The sequence below is a fragment of the Perognathus longimembris genome, chromosome 5 (genome assembly GCF_023159225.1).
Source record: "Perognathus longimembris pacificus isolate PPM17 chromosome 5, ASM2315922v1, whole genome shotgun sequence".
Lineage (NCBI taxonomy): Eukaryota > Metazoa > Chordata > Mammalia > Rodentia > Heteromyidae > Perognathus > Perognathus longimembris.
The window spans coordinates 30,402,620-30,415,131 of NC_063165.1; the positions used below are offsets into that span (position 1 = coordinate 30,402,620).

Below are 12,512 nucleotides of genomic sequence, written 5' to 3' on the forward strand. Positions count from 1 at the left end.
TATAGAGTACTTTTTCATATGTCTCTTGGCCATTCTCATTTCCTCATCAGAGAAGTCTCTTTTTAAGTCTTTAGGCCCACTTGATGAGGGGGCTGTTGGTTCTTGGAGGATTTGTTTTGGAGGAATGTAATTTTTTTTTAGTTCTGCATATATTTAAGATATGAGGCCTTTGTCCATTGTATGGCTGATAAAGATCTTTTCCCAATCTGTGAGCTTTCTGTTTACCTTGCGAGCTATGTCCTTAGCCCTACAGAAGCAGTGCAGTTTGATGCAGTCCATTTGTCCAACCTTTCTTTGATTTGTTGCATTTCTGGATCTTTGTTAAGGAAGTTCCATCCTTTGCCAAGAAGCCCAAGTGTTTCTCCTACTCCTTCCTTTAGTGATTTCAGGGTGTCTGTTTTGATTTCAAGGTCTTTGATCCATTTGGAATTGATTTTGGTGCAGGGTGATATATAAGGATCTAGTTTTAGTTTGTTGCATGTGTTGATCCAGTTTTGCCAGCACCATTTGTTAAAGAGGCTATCTTTCTTCCAGACTACTTTTTTAGCTCCTTTATCAAAAAAAAAGTAAGCACAGTTCTGTGGGTTCATTTCTGGGGTTCAATTCTGTTCCATTGGTCTTCAGGCCTGTTCCGGTGCCAATACCAAGCTGTTTTTATTACTATAACTGTATAATGAAGTTTATAATGAAGTTGGATATTGTAATTCCTCCGGCACTGTTCTTTCTGCTTAGGATTGTTTTTGCTACTCTGGGTTTTTTATTGTTCTATATGAATTTCTGGATTGCTTCCTCTATTTCATTAACAAATGGTGTTGGGATATTAATGGGTATTGCATTGAATTTGTAGATAGCCTTTGGCAATATTGCCATTTTGATTATATTAATCCTCCCAATCCAGGAGCATGGGTGGCTTTTCCATTTCCTTCGTTCTGCCTTAATTTCATTTTTCATTTTTTTAAAGTTCTCATCATAGAGGTCTTTCACTTCTTTTGTTAAGGTTATTCCTTGGTATTTTATGTTTTTTGAGGCTATTGCAAAAGGAGTTGTTTTCCTGATTTCAGCCTTTGTCTTCAGGTCTTTAGGATAGAGAAAGGCCGTTGATTTTTGACGGTTTATTTTATATCCTGCAACTTTGCCAAACTTTTGGATCAGCTCTAGTAGCTTGGGGGTAGAGTCAATAGGGTTCTTTAGGTATAGGATCATGTCATCTGTGAAGAGAGAAAGTTTAACTTCATCTTTTCCTATTTGGATCCCCTTTATATTTTCTTCTTGCCTAATTGCACTGGCTAGGAATTCTAGTTCTATGTTGAAGAGAAGGGGAGAGAGTGGACATCTCTGTCTTGCTCCTGATTTTAAAGGGAATGGCTTTAGGTTTTCACCATTTAGAGTTATGCTTGCTGTTGGTTTGTGATAAACTGCCTTGATTATATTCAGGAATGTTCCCTAGAATCCCAGTTTTTCCAGGGCTTTTAGCATAAATGGGTGCTGGATTTTATCGAGTGCTTTTTCCACATCCAGTGAGATAACCATGTGGTTCTTTACCTTGCTCTGGTTGATGTGGTGGATTACATTAATTGACTTGCATATATTGAACCAACTTTGCATCCCGCAATGAATCCAGTTTGATCATGTAGTATGATTTTTTAATGACCTGTTGAAGTTGATTGGCCAGAATTTTGTTGAGAATTTTTGCATCTATGTTCATCAGGGAAATCGGTCTATAGTCCTCTTTCCATGATGAGTCCTTGCCTGGTTTTGGATGAGGGTTATTCTGGCTTTATAGACTGTGTCTGGTAGTGAATGTTCCCTTTCAATTTCATTGAAGAGTTTGAGAAATATTGGTGTGAGTTCTGTTTTGAAGGCTTTGTAGAATTCTGCTGTGAATCTGTCTGGACCTGGGCTTTTCTTGAATGGGAGATCACGTATTGCCGTTTCTATTTCAATGCTGGATATGGGTCTGTTCAGAAGGTTTAAATCTTCATGGTTGAGTTTGGGGATATCAACTTTTTCTAGGAAATCATCCATTTCTTCCAGGTTCTTGAATTTGTTGTCATGAAGGTTTACAAAATAGTTCCTTATTGTGTTCTTAATTTTGTTTTTTTCTGTGGTGATGTTACTTGTTTCATCTCTGATCTTGTTTATTTGAGTGTTCTGCCTTCGTTTTTTGGTCAGGTTTTCTAGGGGTTTGTCTATCTTGTTGATTTTTTGAAAGAACCAACTCTTTGTTTTGTTGATTCTTTCAATTTTTTTTTTTTTTTTTTTTTTTTTTTTTTTGGCCAGTCCTGGGCCTTGGACTCCGGGCCTGAGCACTGTCCCTGGCTTCTTCCCGCTCAAGGCTAGCACTCCGCCACTTGAGCCACAGCGCCGCTTCTGGCCGTTTTCTGTATATGTGGTGCTGGGGAATCGAACCTAGGGCCTCGTGTATCCGAGGCAGGCACTCTTGCCACTAGGCTATATCCCCAGCCCGTCTTTCAAATTTTTTTTGTCTGTAATTGATTTAATTCTGATTTGATTTTAATTATTTGCTTCTGTCTATTGACTTGGGGTTTGGCTTGTTGTTCTCAGTCTTTCTCTTTTGCAAGAATTATATTATGTGAAGTCTTCCTTAAAGCTACCCTATTTCAGTTAATACAATTGCATACACTTACTTGCACACTACCCAACATAATCACTTATAAGTTATAAGATAAATCTCACTATCACATATAAATGAAAATAAGCATCCTTTGTATCCCTGGGTCTGGGAAAAATTTAAGTCGCATCATTGTGTTTTGCTGCCCCATTTTTGCGATTCAAGGATGGTTAGAGGAATCTAGCTAGGGACTAATATTTTCCTTCATATGTAGATGTTGCATGATTAGGCTAGAAATATAGTAGATTTCTATTGATGTTGGTCCTGGGTTTAAAAGATGTGGCCAAAATGGAAAGCAGGACATCATTTATACACACATATTCATCAAATAGTTTATCTGTACTTTCATAATTTTTCTTAAGGAAGAATACAGCTTATTGAACACTTGTCCGAAAGAAAAATTTGGATAAGGTGTATTCTTTATATACTGTTATGCATATAAAATATATTTGAGTGTTTCTATGTAGCTGTATCCATTACTATGTATTTATATCTGATTTATCATCTATATATATTCATTAAAGAATTAACTTGTTAGGAGCAAGAAATCTACATTATAAACATATGTAGGTGTATATGCATATAATCACAGCAATTGAAGACCATCAAAAGTTACTGAAGGAGAGTATAAATTAAGCTGAGAATGTAGTATGAAGAACCAGATGTTTTCATGTTTGGAAAAATGAGAATATCAGCACAATTGATTATACAAGAAAGTTTTCACAGAAATTCACAGCTAATCTCAATTTAGGAGGAGGACCTCCATTGTATCAGTAGTGAAAATTATGAAAGTTTGGTGTTAAAAAATAGGCAGAAGGACATAACTGTATGGAAGTGATATAGAAAATGAGAAATAATAACACACAAAGACTTCCTTCTTTCCCAGCCACCTACTATGAATAGTGGCACCTTGTCCTTTTAATATTGCTTGAATTTGGATAATATACATTTCAAGCTCGTTATATGAGTTACAAATTTCAACGACCTTTAAATGTTTTCTTTATTATTCTTTATTATTTATTTATTTATTTTTTGTCTTTGATTTGGTGGTTTGTTTTGTTTTTTTTTTGTCAGTTGTAGGGTTTCAGTTCTGGGCCTGGGAAGTGTCTGCTGTCTCTGAGCTCATTAGCTCAAGGCTAGCACTCTACCACTTGAGCCACAGGGACACTTCTAGTTTTCTGGTGATTAATTGGAGATAAAAGAGTATCATGGACTCTCCTGAACGGACTGGCTTTGAACTGTGATTCTCAGATCTCAGCCTCTTGAATAGCTAGGATCACAGGCATGAGCCATGGGCACCTGGCTTTTTGATTTGGTGTTGTACACTATTTTTCATATTTTAATGAAAGTTTGAAAATTAATTCTCCAACCTTTAAATTTCATGTTTTTCTATGGCTACTAAAACTCCCTTCTCCAATATATTAGTTTTCTGGATTAACAAGCCTCTTCAGATGTTTTCTTTCTGAGAAAACTCTCTTCTCTAGAGCAATGACCAACAAATAGTTTCCTACTATGTAGTCCTCTTTCAATTCTTTCAACACTTTCTCATTTTTCCAGATTCTGTTACAATACAAATTTATTTCCAGTTGAATGAGATTAATTTTTCCAAGAAGTTCAGTTCACAATTCTCCAACACTGGTGGAATTAACAATGATTGTATATCTATTGGTATTTCTTTGGTTTTCTTTGATTAATTCAAACAAAAATTGGAATTGCATTAATATGAGTCCCAGGCTACACTGCAGAATATTCTCTATAATTTCAATTCCTTTACATGTATTACACAATTTCAACGCTCTGTGAATTTATCATACAAACATATAAGAATTTTCACCTGATTCTGTTTCAATTTATGCCACATGAAATAAATCATTTACTAAAATGTTATGCATTTATCAACAATATATAAGTTTTTATAACTGAAGTGCCGAAAAGTTAGTTTTTCATGTTCTATAACAAGTATAATTGCAAAACAACATTGTACGTGACACAATACCATTAATTTTCTTTCCATATTGAGACTATTTTAATCAAGAGAAAGCAGATAATAATGTAAGGCCTAACCATTTCTTTTCAATATTTTTTTCAGAGATCCTATGACTTGCTTGTTTCTCAGACTATAGATAATTGGATTTAAAACAGGAATTATGACAGTGTAAAATAAAGAGAAGATCATATCTTGATCATCTGTTTGTGAAGGTGCAGGATGAACATACATGAAGAGAAGGGGACCATAGTATAAAGACACAGATAGGAGATGGGCTCCACAAGTGGAAAGCGTTTTTCTCATTCCTTTTTCAGACTTTGTGGTTAAAACTGTAAGAAGAACAAATGTGTAAGAGATAAGAATAGTCATGATGGAGAATACTTGTACTGAACCAGAGAAAATAAAAAGCATGAGATAATTAAGAGAAGGATCTGTACAGGAAATCATTAACAATGGTATAACATCACAATAAAAGTGATGTATTATGTTGGATTTACAGAATGCTAATCTGAGTAAAAAACTTTCATGAATGACAGCATGAATAAAGCCACCTATGTAAGATAAGGCTAACAGCTGCATGCAGAGTCTGTAGGTCATAATCACTGGATAAAGTAAAGGTTTGCAGATGGCTACGTAGCGATCATAAGCCATTACTGCCAAAATGAAACACTCTGCAGTTGCACTGACAACAAAGGAAAAAAACTGAATCATGCATTCAGAGAAATACATCAGTTTGTTCTTGTCTAACAAATTGAGCAGCATATTTGGTGTCACTGTGGATGATAACCAGGCATCCACAAAGGCTAAATTGCCAAGACATAAATACATGGGGATGTGCAGATGAGAGTCTTTCCAGATGAGACCAATGAGACTCAAGTTTCCCAAAATAGTCATAAGATATACCACAAAGAAGAACAGGAACAGTGGGATTTTCCACTGCGGTTGATGCGTAAGTCCGGCGAGAACAAATTCTGTCACTACTGTTGTATTTTCTTTTTCCATGACCTCACTGGATGTCCTATGAAATTAAATAAAATTAACAACATAAAATAACATTCTCCTTGCACCTTGATTTAACATTATGATTCTTAGTCTATTTTCCCCAGTCAAAAACAAATGCCGCTTGACAACAACATTAAATTTGAAAAAGGGGAAAAAAATGACAAGATGTTAAACACACAGAAACATTGATGAGCCAAAAAAGGGGGAGGGGGATGGGGGAATGAGAGAAGAGGTAACAAACAGTACAAGAAGTGTACCCAAGGCCTAATGTATGAAATTGTAACCTCTCTGGTACATCACTTTGACAATAAATAAGAAAAAAAAATTAAAAATGCCATGTTGTAATGATAGAAAAACACATAAAAGTATAAAATATACAGATTTAGGAATATGGAGAGAATAAGACAGAAGTGCATGTACAAAAGGGATTCTGAGGTGAAAAATTCGTGAAAGAAATGATACCTAGACTGCAGCTATTTTTATGACCACAAAAATAACAGCAAATATGAGCTGTAACATCTGAATAATACAATGGCAATATCAGCCAAAATTGAGATAGGTGGAGTATGATTTGGGCTGTTTATTTGTCTGGCTTCTTTATTTTCCTGTTTACTTTTCTAGCTGATTATCTGAACTCTCTAGTATCAGTCTATTTCCATTTAAATTTCCCATTGTAACACAGATCACTGTATTGAAAACTGAGAGAAAAGAAGTCACTAGAAAAAGAAAAAAAAACTGGGAAAATGATTCTGTCAAAGTTCCAAAGAATAAAATCCACAAAATAAGATAGTAGGAAGCCTGTACTTGAAAAGGGTGAAGGAGTAAGAGGGAAAGGATTGATGAATGAAGAAGAGAAGGAGAAAACGCAGTTAAGATGTCAATGTACATCCTACAAAATTAACAAAGGGAAAGGATGCATAGGAGAAGGATGTGTGAGAATGTTGAAAGGCATAACATTGACAAAAATACAGTGTATTTATAAATTGCTTCAACAGGAAAAAAAAGAACTAAAGGAGGAACAAGAAACCTAAATGTTATGGACATAAAGAAAAGGAATGAACTAATTAGCAGTAAGGTGGGAAATTGTGCCAAATACCAAAATAAGTGTTCTAGTAGCAGAAAGGCTTAATGGAATTAAATACAGAGCTTCCCTAAGACCCAGAAATCCCACTCCCGGGCATTTATCCAATGGATTACAAACTAGGCCACACTAAACCCACTAGCACAACCATGTTCTTGCAGCACCATTTACTATATATGATATGTAATAAATCTAGATGTTCCTAAGTGGAAGAATGGATCAAGAAAATGTGGTATATATACACAATAGAATTATACTTATCCATCAGAAAGAATAATGCTGTACCATTCATAAGGAAGTGGAAAGACTTGAAAAAAATTATACTAAGTGAAGTAAGCCAGAGCCAAACAAACATAGGCTGCATGGTTTCCCTCATTTGTGATAACTACAATGTACCTATAATATAAAAGCACACACAAATTCGTAAGTATGTGCACTGGAAAATGATAAATTGTATAAGAATCTAGTAATTCACATTGAGGCCAAAGGAGGAGATGCATAGGATTGTGGACAAAGGCTCAATAGCTATGTGCAGATGTACATATAAAATAATGTTCTATGAAATCAACTTCAAGAAAAAGAAACAAGAGACTTTTCTAGTTGCTATTGTTGCTGTTTTTGTTTTCTTTCCTTTTATCTTGCTTGGTAGTTTTTTTGCATTTGGAAGGGTAAGGGAGGATACATAAAATGTGGAAAGGATGAACAAATACAATGAAAGTCAATAGACTCTATGCCGAAAATGAATTGGATATCTTGTGGGTGGAGTGGGAGGGGAAAAACTGGAGATAGCAAGAAAAGGGGAGACATGGTTCAGAAAAGTATATTCAATGATTATTAGCTGATTCATTTAACTACAACTCTATCAATTCTACAATAACAATTAAAAAAAGAAAACTAAGAATGCATATATTTGAATTAGAAAATAAGACATATGCTTTGGTTTTATTGAGGGCAGTTTCCCATGATAGAGTTCAGAGCAGAGAATAATTCAAAATGAATGGAAACAAGCAGCATCACAGTAAAGAGAATGAAAGGATATGTTTATTAAAATAGAAAACAATAAGTAGATACATACCATATATTCAATATAGTATAGTTTCCTGTAATCCATTTTAATAAAAATTACAAAGGAAAAAACTAGTGGAAAACAAGGGGTGTAATGGGACAAGTCACATTGAGAGGGAATTTGAGATGGATAGAAAGAAAATAAAAAGGAACTAAAATAAGCAAAGAAATAAAAGAGGATTGTGCCTAAGTGCAGAAATGTCAAAAGAAGAAAAAAAGTACCCAATAAGACTGAACATGAAATAAAGAGGAAGGCTTTGAAATTCACAGGCAAATGTTTGGATTACTCCAAAATATATTAACATTTCCGGGCTGATCTTTCCATATCTAAAAGTCTCTATTTAATTACAAAAGCAACAATGAAACAGTAGTTTTATTATGTATGATAGTAATATTGATTTTTAAATACTATCAAAACCAAAAATAAAAAAGTTATTATACAAGATATGGAATGCATAGTTGTTTGCCTGCATGGATTGCTTCACTATGTATGTGTAAAATGAACATCACTAGGTGAATTGCAAATATATACAGTAATACACACAGACAGACAGATACATACACATGGACAGATACATACATACTTGCAGACACATACACATAGGTCCTTATGTTTATTAATTCAGGGACTGAAATAAGCTTTCTCTGAAAACCATTTTTGTTTAATGTGGCAGCACTTTCTTACTCATCAACTGCTTTTAGCAAAATATTATGCAACTGAACATAGGAATTTTATGAAGTCAGTATCATTAACAATTAGCAATAATTTGTTTGGATATATTTTATTTGAAGTTTGATTTTTCTCCAGTACTGAAAATAACTACATAAGCTAAAATGATCAAATTTCATTTGTGTAGGAGTACTTGTTAATCTGAAGTGTGAGACAAAATGCTAGAAACAGATTTTCACCCTATATCTTGACTTATATACAAAATGCTCAGCAAAATATTATCAGAGGTGGGTGAAACCATAGAACTAACATTTTAAATGACTGGGAAAAAATTTAGGAAGAATACACCATAAATTAAATGCAATGGAACATTTGATTAGAAACATCAGAAATAGTTCTTACATATAAGTACAGTACAATGACTTGAATCTTTAAACCTAGAAATCTAATTGTAAATTGTTTAACGTTCCACATGATCAAATAAAGACAACATAGACATTACTAATGGAAACAAATAGGCTTAGAGGATTTGGGCTTATGAAAAATTTTAGCCCCCAAGGAAGAAAACAAGATAATTTAATCCATTTCCTACCTGGGAGATTTCGAATCTTGTGAATTTATTCTAAGTGCCTACAAATCACATAATAATGAACTCTCATTTAACAAACTTAAAATATATAAATAAATTCTATCTTACCGATACAGTGAAAACTATGGTTGAGATCATTTAAAAGTATTAGACTCTGGCAGGTACTGCTGGCTCAGGCCTCTAATACTAGCTACTGGTGAGTCTGAGATATAAGTTTTGTAGTTTGAAGCCAACCTGGGCAGGTAAGATGTGAGCCTTATCTCCAAGTAACTCTTCCCCCCAAAAAGCCCAACTGGAGCTCTGCCTCAAGTGGTAGAGTACTAGCCTTGAAGAGAGAGAGAATAAAATGCTCCAGTAGTGTCCAGGGCCAAGTTCAAGCCCCGGAACTGGCACAAAAATTAAAAAAAAAAGTATTAGACAGTAAAACAGCAAAAAAATAGAGTATAATAAAATTGATGGTAACAGAAGCAGCAATTTTGTGCACACTGATTGATTTGGGAAGTGTGATCAGCCATTATTAGTAGCATGCTGTTTATATAAGGTTTGAACACTGAGTGAACAAGAAGTGGAAGGAGTGGTGATATAAAATGCCTATGAGATTTTCAGAGTGTTCCCTGTAGGATCATGCAAACCATGCTACTGGGTGCAGTGAATTTGGGCACATATGAGAGGTGAATTGGCCTCGCAGGCATCACAGACTTATGGCATCATCAATATTCAGTCATTGTACACAGTTGTACTTTGGACAAGTAAAATCAGACCTTAGTTCAACATGCCCATCACAGATGCTACTTTATGCTTATTTGACTTCAATTCTATGCAACTCTGCATAGAGGGTTTTAACTGGTATGAGCTTCTCTGAACATGCCATTAACAAGTTGAAGATCCAGTTTCCCTTCAGGATCCAACTCTGAGTAAAATTCTTTGCTTATAAAAAGTACCTATCATTTCTAGAAAGCCCATTTCTCCCTCCCTTGAAACTCAAACATGAAAAATTACACTAAGCAAATGTGACAGAGAGTAACTAAAAACTAAAAAGTCAAGTCCTCAATAAGAGGTGATATATTTATGCTTTCCTAACATTGATGCCTAGGAATTTCCAAAATAGTTTGGAAAATGTGGACTTCGTGGATTGTAGGTCTGAAGTCTTTATTTTTAATTAATATGTATAAAACCTTGCTGTCAATGGAGCCTTCATCATAGAGGACTGAGAATATGAGAAAGGTTGGTTGTCTTGAATACAGAAATATCAGACATTGCAACAGGGAAAGGGCAAGTTTTTAGAAGGGCCATGGTATTGAGTCTGTGTAGGTTTTAATGAGGTCGAGAAGCTAGAGGTCAAGACTTTGTGCCTTACCCTGCTTTAAGTAAAGCAGTTCAATTCACAGATTTTGAATTCATGGCTAACAAGCTTGCATTTCTTTTCATTTATAAGAAAGCAACTGTGTAGGGGAGGGATGGGTGAGATGGTTGAAAAGGGTGAAATTGATCAAGATATATTGTGTTTGTGAAATGCTTTGTTAAGTGGCAACTACTTTGTGAACTATTTAGAGATAATAATAACTTTTATGAAAGCATCTGTTTCCTGAGCATCCATTCATAATAATAAAATAAATTTATTTCCAACATTATAACCAGGTATACAATTGAGTGAATATTATTATAGACTATTACTCTGAAATCACATAATAAATGTATTAAAATTAGAGAAATGCCTTGAACTAGAAGAATATCAATAAATTCTAAATGGAAAAGTGGAATTGGAAAAGCTGGATTTTGTGTTAGCAGTCTCTGTTAACAAAGTCTGAGAGTACAGCCTTGTCCAGAAAGGTTTCAAAGGCTTTGTTTGTTAATTTTTTGCCAGTCCTGCTGCTTGAGTTCAGGGCCTGAGTATTGTCCCTGGCTTCTTTTTGCTCAAGGCTAGCACTCTACCACTTTTGCCACAGTGCCACTTCTGGCTTTTTCTATATATGTGGTGTTGAGGAATCGAACCCAAGGCTTCATGTATACGAGACAAGTACTCTACCACTAGGCTATATTCCCAGCCCTCAAAGGCTTTTTTTTTGTTGTTGTTGGTATGAAAAGGTGTTATTAGAAGGATTGTGGAGCCAGAAACTTCAGAGAAAAGTACAAATATTTTAATTGAATGTACCAAGTAAGTGTGAGAGTGAGGAAAAGTTATATGTGTGTTTTTGAACACACAAATATATAACACATGAACATCTATAAGTATATCATACATATATGTATGCATGTATATATATAATAAGAACAAGTCTGTATGTGTATATATACATATATACAATTGTGTACATAATCTTGAAGTAGTAAAAAAACCCGTCAGTATTAGTGAAGATAGGTCAGATTTAACCTAGGAATTTTGTATGAAGTTTCAATGTTAAGGAAACAGTATCCACAGCCTGAAAGAGGTGTTTTGCAAACACAGCCAGTGAATAGATTTCAGAAAGGACACAGTGCTATCAATAGGTAAAATTATAAAATTTTGATTTGAAGAGATAAATGGCAAGAATAAACATGTCTGTTGACACCTCATTGTATTTAAACAGTATGACATCATATCTGGATATATTTTTTTGAATTTTGCTAACATGCATTGAAGTCCATATGTGAATTACAAGTTTCTGAAACTTTCTGTATTCTGATTTCCCAAGGAGAAAAAAAATCATTCCTTTTTATTCAAGTAGGCATGATGAAGTAATAATATCTTTTTCTTATTTATCACAGATTAGTTGTTTTAATTTCTTTGAATTTGTTTCGTAGGTTACATTGCAATGTTTATTCACTTCTTTCTTCTATAAAGGAGATAAATTTCTCCCAAGAAGTGAAATTTACTGTTTTCCAAAATGGTGTAATGAAATTCTTTTAAATATCAATCTTTCTGGAATTTCTTTTATTCATTTAAACATAAGTCTGACATTATTATGGAGATGTCTTATTATTCCCAGAGGATACAGCACAATGTTATGTGTAAAGTATAAGTGGAAGTTCTTTTTTCCTTTTTTTTTGTACTGGCACTGTGGCCTGAACTCTGGGCCTGGTTGCTGTCTCTGAGCTTTTTGCCAAAAGCAGGACCTGTACCACTAGAGACACAATTCCATTTCTGGATTTTTGGTGGTTAACCACAAATAAGTCCCACAGACTTTCTTTCCCTGGCTGGCTTTGAATAATAATGTTCAGATTTCAGCCTCTTAAATAGCTAGCTAGGATTAGAAGAATGATGTACTGGAACCCAGCTTGGAAATCCTTTTAAGAGAAAATATACTATTTATTATTCAATAAAGTAATAGATAAAGTGCTTTATTTCTCAAGGGCAGAACTAATGAACATTTTATAAAATTGATTATGTCTTTATTTGCAATTGTCAAATATGTGTAGAGTTCATTAGTTAGTAAAATATAGTTTATTACATTTTATGAACATCAGAATGCAAACATCATTGATATTAGCCAGAACATCCACAATCTC

At 34.3% G+C, this 12,512-nt stretch overlaps 1 protein-coding gene across 1 annotated transcript; it reads right to left on the minus strand.

Moving 5' to 3' along the window:
- Nucleotides 1-4,691: 4,691 nt before the first annotated feature.
- Nucleotides 4,692-5,666, minus strand: LOC125351259 (olfactory receptor 183-like). The gene has a single exon (XM_048345962.1). The coding sequence runs from the start codon at nucleotides 5,619-5,621 to the stop codon at nucleotides 4,692-4,694; it is 930 nt and encodes a 309-aa protein (XP_048201919.1). The 5' UTR covers nucleotides 5,622-5,666.
- Nucleotides 5,667-12,512: the final 6,846 nt, after the last annotated feature.

What these genes read in the sequence shown, in the direction of transcription:
- LOC125351259 (XM_048345962.1), bottom strand. Translation starts at nt 5,621, where the DNA reads ATGGAAAAAGAAAATACAACAGTAGTGACAGAATTTGTTCTCGCCGGA.